The sequence below is a fragment of the Euphorbia lathyris genome, chromosome 1 (assembly GCF_963576675.1).
Source record: "Euphorbia lathyris chromosome 1, ddEupLath1.1, whole genome shotgun sequence".
Lineage (NCBI taxonomy): Eukaryota > Viridiplantae > Streptophyta > Magnoliopsida > Malpighiales > Euphorbiaceae > Euphorbia > Euphorbia lathyris.
The window spans coordinates 18,248,452-18,263,157 of NC_088910.1; the positions used below are offsets into that span (position 1 = coordinate 18,248,452).

General features: G+C 33.8%; 1 protein-coding gene across 2 annotated transcripts; it reads right to left on the minus strand.

Moving 5' to 3' along the window:
• Positions 1-1,247: 1,247 nt before the first annotated feature.
• Positions 1,248-10,739, minus strand: LOC136223481 (magnesium-chelatase subunit ChlD, chloroplastic). 2 transcript variants are annotated; one of them, XM_066011509.1, is made up of 15 exons: positions 10,423-10,739; positions 9,917-10,095; positions 8,906-8,990; positions 8,499-8,815; positions 8,289-8,412; positions 7,096-7,188; positions 6,668-6,763; positions 6,343-6,507; positions 5,986-6,180; positions 5,663-5,818; positions 5,188-5,295; positions 3,920-4,054; positions 3,608-3,769; positions 2,273-2,393; positions 1,248-1,447 (listed from the first exon to the last, which is right to left on the minus strand). In XM_066011509.1, exons 1-15 carry the CDS (start codon positions 10,696-10,698, stop codon positions 1,362-1,364), a joined length of 2,298 nt encoding a protein of 765 aa, XP_065867581.1. In that variant the 5' UTR covers positions 10,699-10,739; the 3' UTR covers positions 1,248-1,361. The 2 variants fall into 2 exon arrangements, with proteins under 2 accessions (XP_065867581.1, XP_065867586.1); XM_066011514.1 differs by lacking the exon at positions 10,423-10,739 and having other exon boundaries at positions 9,898-10,030.
• Between the last annotated feature and the right edge of the window lie 3,967 nt (positions 10,740-14,706).

Below are 14,706 nucleotides of genomic sequence, written 5' to 3' on the forward strand. Positions count from 1 at the left end.
ATTTCTAAACAAACCGAGTTCAAACAAAAATTTAAGCTCGAACCGAGCTCGAAGCTCGAGCTATTAATATTATGACGAGCCAAGTTTGAGCATGTCAAAATTCAGCTCGGTTCGGCTCGATTATAGCCTTATCAGCTGACACATATATCAGGGGTCGATGATATAATTTAGAACTGATAAAACAGTTTGATGAATTATTTATTAAATTAACTCAATTTATCGATATTAAGGATAAATTTACTTTTTAAAATTGTTCCTACGTAGTATTTTTACACCTGGATTTTGAATGGGTTAATTGGATTGAATACAGTTTTAAAGTTATCTGTTTTTGTTTCATTTTATGTATTCTTTTTTCTCTTACTCAATTTCGTAGCCATTTTTTTAATTCCATTTGTTAAGAAAAATGGGCTAGTGTAAAGTTGGATGACATAGAAGTCATGGAAGGAAAATAGAAGTGGAGGAACAGTTCATTTTCAAGTCCATTTGAGAGCTTCACATCTTTTTGGATGCACCAATAATAAATCCAACAATACAAACCAACAAATTTACTGTAGACAGGGGGCGGAGACAGGGCTCAGGGATGGTTTCCGGCCCGTCTCCAAAATTTTGTGGCTGGGTATTAGCACCCAAAGAAAGAAACAGCCCAGAGGAATGGCCAAAAAATTGAGGCTACTACTTTTCTATTTTTTATTATAATTATTGATAGCTATTACCTTTTATAATAGCTTCAGATATTTTTTGAACATTAGTTTGGTGTAAAATTGGCTCCCAGCCTTCTGTATTCACCCCTGACTACAAAAATTCTTAAATTTCAATTTTCTCGTCCCTTCAATTCAACACTTTGTCCTATAGAAGTTTTAGGTTTTAACCCATTGAATTCAACATTTGACCAATAAATGTTTGGGCTCATATTAAAAAAAAGGCCTAAACAGTTCTAACAAAATCATAAAAGTTCATTTTGTAGCAATAAAATAACTCATTTTTACATTTTATACCAAAAAATCACTTCAAACACTTTCTAAGTCAAATTCTCATTGAAAATACAGATTTAGATGCTTCAATTCAATCAGACCACACAAACGCCACATGTATTAATTTACCACCACGTGGCACCCATTTTCTCTTACCTATCAACCTTATTTAACCTCAATTAACCAACTAATCTAGTAAAGTTTTATAACTTTGACTTTTCATGGCTCAAAATTTCAATTTAAAACATAAAATTGATTTCCATCACAACAAGGACATGCAATTTAAAAAAAAATTAATTAATTTAAGACCTAACAGTGAGGACGACACTGGCTAATGGTTAATCAACCAGTAACCTTTGGCATTGATTTTAGAAAATGCAAATTCACTTTTTATGAATTCTTTACAGCCGATAAAGCTTCCTTAGTTGCAGCAGAAATAACAGCATCTGAAGCATTGGGCAGGTAATAATATTTTCCTGCACACAATTATTAAGTTGGTCATTACATATAAAAAGATGGCATAATGTACAAAAAAGAATACTTGCCAGTCTCGAACATCATACATGTTAAATTGAGGATCTAAGGTTGATTAGTTGGACCAATTTGGTCAAATATCGTTGAAAACCCCAAATATTTTGTTCACTTGTTCAGTAAACAATTTATTCACATTTTGTAATTTCAGAATTGGTTTGGAGATAGAACGCCTTCAAGCACGACAAAATATTTGGGGTTTTTTTTGTCCAACATGTAGCACGCACGTGTCTTTGACATATTACTAATGAATGAAAACATAACACATAGGTGAAGTAGAATAACGAGATTTATGAATGAGGAGAAGGTTCCATTAATAATGTCTAAGGGCTTGATTGGATAAAGGGTAGGGAAGGGTAGAGAAGGGTAGGGAAAGGTAAAGAAGGGGAAGGAAGGGTAATTTCTAACCCTTCAAAACCCACCAAATTGGTGGGTTGAAAATTGGATGGCATTTCTTTAAAAAAAACCTTCCAAACCCCTCCATTACCTTACCTTTCTAATTTTTTTTGTGTTCTAAACATGGGTTTGTAAAAACCCTTACTAACTCTTCCCCCTCCCAAACAAGGGTTTCTATCAACCCTTACTAACCCCTCTAACCCCCTCCCTCCCCCCCCCCCCCCCCCCCCCCCCCCCCACAATCAAGCCCTAAAATTAAATTGTACTTTTTATGACATTAGGGATAAAGGTGCTCTTGATAGGCAAAGAAAGGGGTAATTTCGGCACTTTATACCTAAAAAGATTATAACTTGTTTAAAGAAAAAAGATGATACCTTGAGCAACTCTTGCAATCTCTTTAGCAAATCCAGTTGAAACAAACTTGTTTTCAGTGTCGATCACAAGAAGAGACATACCGGCCTTGTATATTTTCCCCGCCACTTCTAGAATCTCATCCTTTACCAGAACAAGAGAATTGAGAGTGATCATTACATTCTTATACCGATGACAGCATATTATTGTTTAGGGAAAAAAGAAAAGTATTTTGAAGCCTCTGATCTTTTCAATTTTTGTTGATTAACTCTCTAAATCTTTTAATTTGATATATTGACCCCTTGACTAATTATGAATGCATATAGTAAATCCCTGATTACCAAAAAAGTGAAATTGAACATAAAACTCTGTTAACTGAGCATGAGCATGATTCATTTTATCTGGTGTTCAAAATTTTCATTTTAACAGTTCAAAAGCAGTTCTTTTTTATAGGTATAATCTGGCTATAGAGAAACTCTATACACCTAATTTCGAACCAACTTAATATGTATGCAAATGAAATGAGTTACGCTCCTATAACTAAATTAAATATTTATAACTAACTATTTTGTTAAGTTGGAGCTTATGGTGTGCAATTATAATTTGATCGGAACTCAATGTGTCAAATTGAAAGATTAGGGCTCAATCAACAAAACTCGAAAAGATAAAGGACTAAAAGATGCTTTCTTATTGTTTAAGTTTTTGCTTATAATACAGCGGATGACGTATTATTTTTGCAGTCTAATTCTTATGCAATCTACCAAGTAAAGGCTTAGTATCAGAACAAGAAATAGCCAAGTAAAATACATTCATGGCCTCTGAACTATAGTGTCATTAACATTATGGTCCCTAAATTTTATTTCGTGATATAAAAGTTTTGACTTTTACATTATTGGAACAATTAAAGTTCAAATCAAAGAAAATCTGTTACAAATTAACAAAATGATGACCTGGAAATAAGTATTTGGCCATAATTTATGGTGACATGAATAAAAAAAAAATGAGTCAATGTAGTCAAACTTATCTACGCCATCATTTCGTTAATTTTTCACGGATTTCTATTGATTTGGACTTTAATGTTACAAAATGTGAAGTTCAAGGATTTTCATGTCAATAAATAAAGTTTAAGGACCAAAACGTTAGTAGCTCTATAGTTCAGGGGCATGAATCCGTATTGGGGCATCATTTCCTTAATTTTACCCCAGTATTGGGGATCTCCCAGACAAATTAGGATGACAAGATAACTGAGAGTGACCATTACACTCTTATATGGATCACAAGACCTTGCTGTTTAAGTTTTCGCTTGTAATAAACCGGAGCACATGCAATATGTGGCTACAAAAGTAATCAAACAGTACCTTCAATTCTTGTGATGAAGGTCTTGGGGCATCAGAAGCAGCTGCTGCTTCAGGGTCATTAGATCTCTTTAGTGAAATATTGGCCCTGCCATCAGTTATCGCAACAATCATTATGCGTCCAACATCACCACTCTTTTCTGCATTTAGCCCCACCCTAACAGCCTGAACAAATTGATCGTAGTAGAAGTTAGAAATGTGTTTGATACGATCATCATTTTTGTTGCATTTATATCATATATAATCATGTGGTATATATATTACATAACATGATTATGGCACCATAACCTAAATTGACACCCCCAGTATACTTACAGTCGATAGACCATGAGCTAGAGGTGAACCACCGCCACATGGAAGTCTTTCTAAACGTTTTCTTGCCATTGCAATTGATCTGGAAGGAGGTAAAAGGACTTCTGCACAATCTCCACGGAAGGGAATAATAGAAACCTACATACATAAGCAGACAGGTTAGTAAGAAAACATGTTTGTATAATGCTAAAAATCTATTAACTTAGTCCGTGTATTTGTGGACCTTGAGAGCATATCAACAAACAGTGAAAAGCTATCAATATATATTTTTCCATTTAAAAATTTAAACCCAGAGTTCTTCAAATAACTTTTATATTCTTGTGTGCTGAAAAGACAATACAGTACTTGAAAATCTGAATCTGAAGTACTTCATCAAAAGCTTGTGGACTTATTCTATCCTTTTGCATTCTCCAAGAATTCAGAATATTTTGCCATTCAAGTGCTTTCAGACGGCATGTTCCCCTTAGCTTTCTTTTACATCCAGAGGTTCCCACTTTTGGTACATCTAGATAACAGAAAAGGAAGAGGAGGAGAGGAAGAGAAGCTCCATTGGCTAAATAGGAATATTTTTTACATCGAAAATAAATACATCCAAGTTCTGATCTTCATGATCCGATTGCTCGTGCGAAATCCAATGGCCTTACATTTCAACCTTGCTAAAACTGTGCCATTCACTAAGTTGGAAGCACCATGCTTTCTATTCAGTCAACACTACTTTCTTCTGCATTATAAAGGTGATTTATGAACCAATTAGGAGAGGATTCCAAAAGAAGTTGGGTTCTCGGTCCATACCTAACACCTCCTCCCCAATTTTTTGTTTTAAAAAAAAGGTGATTATGAAATCTTACAACCTATAAACAGAGGCCCCATTCAGCAATTTTTTATGCCAGAAGCTTCTACTTATCTAATATTTCCCATTTTACTAAACCTGCACATTTAAAAGGTATATAAATTCTACGACACAAGTAATTCAATCAAATAATGGCTTCTGGTAGTGAAACCCAAAACTCCCTACACTTAAAATCTAAACGACTATAAGTTGTAGAGCTTACAAAATAGTTACAAACTTGAAATTTTTCACTTTGTTTCTCAATTATGACAATAAGCCTCGTATGTAGATTGGCTGCATGACCATTTTCTGATGGATGAATGTAGTTCTAATGTTCCAAAAATTCCCAAACTATCAGAAGCTAATCTTTTAACAAGGAATCAAATAGAAATTCAAGGTCATTTATTAGTTTTTGCAACCTTCTGAGGTGCGATGAAGTTACCTGATCCCTGCTTGTATAACTCTCAGCTAGTAATTTAAGTGCAGCACCTTTAGCATTTTGCATCCGATTCAATGCCATACTTCCACTTGCATCAACTACAAAAATTACCTGTCATAAACTACAAACATAAGGATTTGAACATGCAAAGAATTTATCAGTGATCTCTCTTTATCACATATCCAAACTGCACAGGACATCCAATAATTTACTTTAACTGTCCAATATTCTAAGTGCACACTATTAGAAATAGAAAACAAGAATTTGTATACTTCTACTAATTTCTCTGCAACAGCTTATGCACACATCCGTAGTGTCTGCAAAAACTCCATGGGAAGGTAAGTGACAACTTAACCTCAAAGCACCAACAAAGTTGAAATAAACTCAATTGCGAGGTAAATGTGCATTATAGGCCAATTCATTCTTTCCTTCAAATAAATGAATATAAGATCAACTAAATATAACTCTCCATTATTACCAGTGCTCCAGCTTTTCTTGCCATTCGTTTTGCCCTCATGTCAGATTTCTCAACAAAAACTTTTCTAATCTTTTGAGTGTCTTTCTCTCTACGCAATTTCTGATATGGTGCAGCTGCCCTAAGGGTGGCATCAACTGCTAATCTCTTCACAGGACCCTATCAATATTATCAGAAAAGAGATTTAAGCACAAATACTAAATACAAGAAAGAAATTAGAGAATGCAATACAAGGATTTAACAAAAAGGCCAGAAACCAGGAAAATAAAAAATTTCATGTCTTTTTTAACCCACAAGCAAGGGTTTACCGGAGAATAATAACAAACCTTTGGAAGCATTGGTTTAATATAGCGACCTCTGTCCTCTGAAAATATTACATTCTTTGCTCTCCCAGCCTTGCCTTTGCGTCTTTGAGCTTGTTGTGCAAAGAAGAGAAGTTTCTCATCAACCAACCCTCCTTCTGCATCAAAGATAAATTCTTCAGGTATTTGATCCTGCTGTTCATCCTCTTCGTCCTTGTCCTTGTCAAAAGAAAATACCTCACATTTTAGGCAAGCATATTATGAATGCTGAAAAATATGCCAGGAAAGTTTAGCAGTTGCCAGCATATAAATTATACTATGAAATTATAATTTCAAGAATCTGCAGTATATTGAGTAAAAGAAGTTCTATTGTTAAAATACCTCCTCATCTTCATCTTCGTCTTCATCTTTTTCCTCTTCCTCTTCATCTTGTTCATCCCCAGTATCTTGATTTTGTGGAGGGGGAGGCGGAGGTGGAGGCTGCTGGTTTTGTTGTTCTGGAGGAGTCTCATTGATGTTTGAACGAGGAAGAATAACAAGTTCCACCTGCATAGACATTATATCAGAATGGCAAAGCTTTTATAGAAAGAATAAATATGTATAGCTATAACCCTCTGATATATTCCACAAACATATATTTGGTACCAGCTTGAAGTTGAACCATAACCAATGAATATATAATTTTTTTTTCAAAGAAATACTTAACAGCTTTTTTCAGGTCATCCACATTGACTTTCTCACGTCCTTCAAGAGCAGCCAAGCATTTTGCCACACGTGAAGCATATAGCTCAGCTCTGTGTCCCTATGATTCACAATATAGTTAATAGCTTCAAAATTGTAAGCATAATGTAATATGCAATTAGAATTCAATCAATGAATTTATGATGAAACTATCACCATGCAACACCCTCATACATGATGAAACTCTATGTGTGTTCCCTATGCACAATGACCTAAACCATAAGTCCTCCATGATAGTGCATATTTGCAAGTTCGTTTGCAATCAAATAGGCAGACCGTGTGAGAAATCTATGAGCTTGTCTTCTTAATGAGAAAGTTGGTTTTGGAGGTTGAGAAGTGGAAATGATATTAAAAGCAAAGGAAGAAAATTATTAAGAAGATCTTTAACCACACCTGGCAACCACCTCGAACAGCTTCCATGACCAGATACTTCAGTTGCTCCCTGCCAATAATAACGTCCTTCAAATACTCTCTAGCCAAAATGATCTGCACAAAATAAAAAATAAGCAGATTTATATAAAATTTGACAGCCACAGAAGCCTTTTGCATGCAAGAGAAGCAAAATGAGTGATCTGCTAATAGCTTTTTGTTACAATACTGCAATAAGGGTTCAGGTCTTTCCGCTGAAGTTGATTTTATTCTATTTGATGTTTTAAATTATTTATGATGTCTTGTTATTTAACATTCTACTTTTTAAGGATTGCCATGGGGAAGTTCCAATATTTAGGAGTTTACAGCTTAGGAGTTTTTCTAAATAAGAATTCTTATGTATTTGTGATTCTTGTCTATTTAAAGGGGAGGAACATATTCAATGAAATTAGTTAAGAATTTTCCAGTCAAAAAGAGAATTAATGGAGTTCGGTAGGAAGGTGACTCAAGACCAGGAAAAACAAGAGAAGTCAAGGATTTTCTTGTGAAAAGACATGGGAACTGGTATATATTTCAATCATTTCCAAAAAGAAATAGTTCAACAAATTCTCAGGGGTAAACGAGTAATCATCGTATTAGCAGACTACGAACTACAGTTACAAGGAACTTTAATTATTCTAACTGCAATTCAGAAGTAGTTCCAAAGGCTCCGAATAATCATTTACACTCTTGGAATAAGAATGTGCATGAATGGAATGATTCGGGTCAAATATACTAAATGGAAGACATCTTTTTGATATTTGTATAAAAAAAAGTGCTTGAACATTCTAGAGTTATAGTATATTCATAGAGTGCTACTCATAGACCATGATTATGATTCAAACACAATTATAGATTGGAAAAGAAGAAGTAAAAGATTCTTCTCTAAACTGTATTTCATAGTATGCTTGTAACCAGTTATCTGAACAGTGCCAATTGTATTTTCGTTGAAATCAAATATTTGATGTATTTTACTTGAGGGAATGCTAGGTGGATGTTAGATCTCGAAAATATATCACATATTCCCTTATATGATGAACTATAAGCTGAACCACTAAGCTGTTGGCCAAGAACACAAATTTGGAATTCCTATCTAGTTTCAAGTCTTTAAGCATCCCTCACCACAACATAGTATTTATACCAGACTCTTCAAGCAGTTGATGCATAATGTGCAATACCTGGGTCTTTGCAACATCTGTCTCTTCCTCTACCATCCTAAAAACTTCAGTACTACATTCCTGAAACTGAGTTGCAATACCAACAGCGGCTACACGTTCTTCAAAACTCATTGGAAGATCTGCGCTGCAGAAGGAGTGAGTCATTGTTGAAATGAGAAGAACAAAATTAGCAAAGCACTTGTTAAATTGCTTATATTGTGTTGTACGTACCTCAAATTAATAGCAATACGATCTAATAAGTGTTCACGAACAGCGCCCTCTTCTGGATTGTAAGTAGCAATCAAAAGTGGCTTGCATGGGTGCTTGAAGCTGATTCCCTCTCTTTCCACAGTATTAACCCCTTCCGTCAATACATTAAGAAGCAAATTACTAATACCTTCATCCAAAAGATTAATCTCATCAACATAGAGAACGCCTCTATGAGCTTCAGCTAGAAGACCAGGCTGGAAGACAGTAGTTCCTGTTTTGACGGACTCCTCAACATCAACGGATCCAATAAGTCTGTCTTCTGTGACTCCGAGCGGAATCTGCAATATATATTTGAAGGAGTAGATAGTTGAGTAATAAGAACATCTCAATACTGAATCCTAAAGGTTCCTTTTTCTTAGGGAAAATACCTGAACAAAAGGAGATCTAACAACTTGGGTCTTAATATTACCATTGGAGTCATATTCCACCCGCTTAGATAAACCATCTTCCCACCTTCAGAAATCATGTCCACATGAGCCATTTTGAGGAGAATGAAAACAATAGGTCGGATGAAGATCCATGAAAATTGAACTGCCTACTGTTTTTATAACTCATTCATCAGAACAAAGGATCATCTAAGTGGTTGAGATGATATGAGGAACTTTTACTATTCCACTTTGTCTAGTAAAATTACAGACTATAGGCAAACAATAGATTTAGGGTCTAATAGCACAACAGCTTACATAAGTTTCAAATATTAGAATCAGGTAAGGTTAATCGGTCTTTATTCAAACACTAACCTCTCTTAAAACCTTTTTACTATCTCAACTATTAAATTTTTGGTCTTCCTAAAATGCCAAGAATGTAAGGGAGATTTCCCCAAGTGTGTCCTACATCTTGCTAAAAGGACAACTTACGTTTCTGTGACATCTGAATTTTTATGTTGCACATGCTAAATGATTATGATACTTCGACATTTTTCATTCGAAAAGGACAAACTAACACTTGACATTGTCATATAAAATAAAAATTTGAGTAATTGCTTGGTCACAATAGTCAGTATGCCAATACCTTACAAGCATTGAGTTCAAATCTAAATGCACAATATAATTATTGCTGATTCTGGTTAAAACTAAGGAATGCCCAATTTCCCAATCATGAACAAACAGATATTGCATTTCTAATAAAAGAAATCCCAACACCCCGATGACATCAACGCAATTGTCGCATAAAGACAAATTAGTCTGAGAGGGTAGTAGATAACAAAATACTCAAAAAAATGAAAATTACAGTACGTGTGCTTTATGATATCAATTAGAAACATAAACCCTCCATGTAAATTGGCGTAACTAAAACTTTTTCTATGACTAAGGATCAAAGTATCTCATTTTGATTACCAAGGGGGGAACAAAAATCTTACAAGGATTGAGTGACCTTACTCTTCTGGGCAGGATGGATCTGCATTAGATATTGACCCAACAACAACATCGATAGGCGGCAAAATTGCATGCAGGCCACGTGACATTATTGTCTTGGCTGTTCCTCGCTTTCCAGAGATAGCAATCCCTCCAATATCACGATCAACCGCCCCAAGTAACAGAGCGGTTTTGATAGCATCCTGAAAATCACAAGGCACCCTCAGATAACACTGTCATAAATTTAATTCGCCTCATAGCATACCTATTCTGCCCCCTTCCAACTTCTAGAACCTTGATGAACATTATTAATATAATGATTTAACTTGTAATATCAGTATACTCATTTTACCAATTAGCAAATGACACTCTCACTCGTTCCAATTGAAAATTCATCGAATAATTAAAATTAAGCGCAGCAGTACTGATATTCAGAAGAAAGCAGTTCGAATAATTACAAAAACAAAATACTCCATAGAAAGAACTGTAGAGAGAAAAAGCAATTCCAATTATAGAGAGAGAGAATTAACCTGGCCAACAACAGCAGCCAAAGGAAAGAATTGTCTCCCATAGGAAGAAGATTCAATGTTCTCAGCGGGAGCAACAATGGCGCCATTAGTGGATTGAAGTGTAGCATTAGCAGAAGAAGCAAGAACACGAAAACGACGATTGTAGTGTCGTTTAGAAGACTTGAGAGAGTAAGGAGAAGAAGATGAAGAAAGAAGAAAATGCAGTTTGAAAGAGGGAAGGAAGATGGAGGATTGAAGCTGCGTAAGCAAAGTAGAAGTTGTAGGAGAGAACGCCATCGCAATTGCTCTGCTCTGCTCTGCCGAGGAAACACAGATATCAGCTAAACACTCAAAAGAAAACCTCTCTTATCCATCTCATTATCCCCGTTGAGTCCCACGCGCTATGCTTCGAGCGTATCTAACACTTCCTAATTAATAATTAACCTCCTCCAGGAAAGGGAATGGGCCACTGGTTAAATTGGGCCCAGAGTAGTCCAATATTTCTATTATTATTATTTGTAATGATAAATGTTAAAATTTGACTTCATACATCTGTTGGCATATAACTTGTAGAAAAGTTCTCTAAATTTTCAAAGTATTGTGGTAGCCCTTTAAATTTATATAAAATATTCAATTAGATCGTTAATCTTGTATAAAATATAAATAATTAATCACTCAATTATAAGAAAGTAAATTAAATGCGGAAGATATATTGCACGCATCTTAAAAAAGTAAAACGACCAAGATCAGAGTGTGTGGTTCTAATATTAGAGAAAAAAGTGTTATAGTTGAACAAGTAAGATTTTTTTTTTAATATGTTTTAATCTATTTTGTAAATTATATAATAACGTTCTAAGGCACTTGCAACATATCTTCTGTATTGGAAGATTGGTCAGATTTCGGTAACATTATCCAAGACTGTAAAAATTTATTAGGTAACAGACACGACTTTAAAGTGTCTTTCTCTTCTCGTTATAAGGACGATTCGGTTTTTTATTAATGAATTATCGAACGGAACTACACATATTGTTGCATGACATGCCCTGTCTAATGCTAGCGATTTTTCATCATTTTATGCTTTTTAGTGGTTAATTGACACTCTTTATAAAGACGATTCAGTTTTTTATTAATGAATTTATTTATTTCAAAAAGATGATGGAATTTATCCCATCAAGATTAAGTTTATAGATGCTTAGCAGAAAAATTGAATATATTGATTTGATCGTTATTTAAATGTCATATCGATTTTCCAAATAAATTTATCGATAAACTGAAATATATATTTTTTATCCATTGTTTATAGTTATATTAATTTATATATGACAGTTTTAATTGTTGACATTTCGTCAGATTATTAGTATTTTTTTTTTAATAACACAATAAATATTTTAAGTATAATTAATATTTAGAATGTTCAATGTACCAATTAAATAATGGTAAACTAATTTTCTATTAAATATAAAAAAAGTTAATTTGATTGAAAATGTTAGGAATAAAATCTTATCGTTATGTACGTTAAAGAGAAACCTACCCTTCTCTAAAAACAATAGAGACGGATTTTAATTTTCAACTTTATCCCATAGGGGCGTTTGTTAGAGGGGATAAAGACACGGAGATAGGGATAAAAAGATTGAGATAAGTTATCTCTTGTTTGTTTGTAAGATAGAGGGTGAGATAATGAGAGGGGTATCCTATCAAACTTATACCTAGATGGGGGTAGTATTAGATATGAGATAAGCTGTGTTAGATGGAAAAGACTAAGTTATCCTTATCAAATTTAGAAATTTTATACTACTATCCTAATTAGGATCGATCTATCTTTCTCTTACAAATTGCTATATGCGGGCCTCAGTTCTTCCAACGATCAATTGCTGCTGCGTTCTACTGCTGCGTTTTCCTGCTCTATCTCCTCTCCTTCGACCACTACGTTATCCTTCTCATTCTTCCTTCTTTATCAATATAGATTTTATGAGATGAGAGATTCAAATTAAAATCACCATGCATATTTAAACATTTCAAAAGTGGGTTAAAAACACCACAGGTGAATAATTTGTATTGATGATTTTAATTTGAATCACATAATTTACACCAGAGTTTAAATTTTAATTATATTTACCATGGATGAATAATTTCTGTTGATGATTTTAATTTGAATCACATAATACATATAATATGATTATAGAAAAATTTTAGTCTCAAGTTTTAATGTTAGAACTTTTGAAAACTTAAGTTTGTTCCTATATTATTTTAGTATCAATATGGAATGAAAATGGTTCGATTTAATTTATTTAAATTTGGATAAGAGTAATATAGTAAAATGCATTATTTCATCCCTATCGTTATCTTACTTACCAAACATGTGATAAGTAACTTCGGCCTTTCTTAATTATCTTACGGATCCCAATTTGTTCGCAAAGGTAGTTTATATTGAACCTTGATAGAGATTTATCCCAGTACAGACCAATCGTATCCCCTGATTTCAAACTCATTCTCATCACGAACTCATGAATCCATCCCCTTAGGAATACATAACTATTACTCGAATGCCATCTCTTGAAAACTAGCTTATGATTCGTATTTGTATCACAATCCCACACCATCACTTCAGCACCCTCTTTTTCTATCTGTTCTAACATTTCTTTCGCCATGAGTGGAACTATATCTTGCTTAACCTTACTCAAAGGTATTAAAAGCCACGACAGATGCTTTTGATGGCTTTTTGTCATTGTTTAATGGGAAGAAATTATTGGAATTGTGATATTAGAGTGAGAAAAATTAATAAAGATGAGAGAGAAGAGAGATAAAAAAAAAGGGTTAAGGTGCAAAAATGCCCGTCAGAAGCAATTTTACCTCTAACGTCTAAAATGGTGCAACATAGGAAGCCAAGAGCAATTTTACCCCTAACGTTGATAAATTGCGTCAATTTGAGAAACAATTCATCAAACTGTCTTCTCGGTCGTGAAATTTGTCATATAGACTTCACACGTGCATCATTTTATCAGTAACAGATCACAAACATATTTTGGGATGTGAAAAAAATAAAAAAAATATACTATCTTTTTGTACGAATTAGACAAAAAGATTTAAAAAATTCACCGAATTTATAAATATTAATCTCTAATTCTATTATTAAACTATAAAAAACATGAAATCCTTTTTTTAGAATGAATGTTTAAGAAATTAGAGCAGAATAAGGAACAAAAATATCTATGTTTTATAATAGTGTCTGAAATTGATCCAATTTATCAATGTTAGGGGTAAAATTGCTCTTAACTTCTAACGTTAAGGGTAAAATTGCACCATTTTAGACGTTAGGGGTAAAGTTGCTCCTAATCCAAAACGTTAGGGGTATTTTTGCACTTTAACCCTAAAAAAATAAAAAATTAAAGAGAGATAGAGAATATGGTGTAATTAATTTTTATTTTTTATTTTAGGGTTTGTTTGTGATAATTAGATAATAAGAGGATTAATTTATAAAATAAATAAATATAAGAATCAAATTAATTCTTTTCCCTTTGACTTTTAACCTTGTTAGTCAATTTGTCACGTGTTTACTAACGGAATCAACTTAAAGATACCAAAAGAGTACCGATCGAAAACAAATGTAACCAAAAGCTTTATTTTTATACTTTTTCCCTGGTTTTTATTGTTGGTTTTTTCATGTATTTCAACAGAAAGGAAATTGCGAAAGAGCTTCTCATGGTATTGACAAGTATTGTTTATTTAGTTAGTAGCACTACAACGACTGAAGGGATATTCCTCTCCATATCCATAAGTGAATAAACTGAACTGAGATTACTCAAATTCTACTTTGTTATGGAAGAATCCTTCTGGATTTATATCAGAATCTATCACGAAAAGAATCAAAACTCTTGTTCCATTATGTTTTTTGCTCAGAAAGAAAGATGAAACAAATAAAAGTTCCTAAAGTTACATTAAAACTGATGAATTGATTAATTACAGAAGCAAAATAGACTACTTTTCAATGTCTACGCCTCTTCGCCGTTTGTGCGCGCTTTTCCTCTTGTTGTATGAGCCGAAGTTGTTGCAGGTCTTCCTTCCTTCCAACTCTTTCGCTTCTTTTCTCTTCCTTGACTATATCTCCGAAAGTAGCCTCCATCACTCTATCGGAATCATCACGCCCTTGGAATCTTTTTGTATTAAACATTCTTCGAACCATACTAAGTGCCTTTTCACCTTCCGAACCACTATATACCTCTCTCAAAGGCCTTTTCTTCGAATCCTCAGAAGATGATGGCTGCTTCTCCACCTCAACTGATTTTGGTGGCACTTTCAACCTTATTT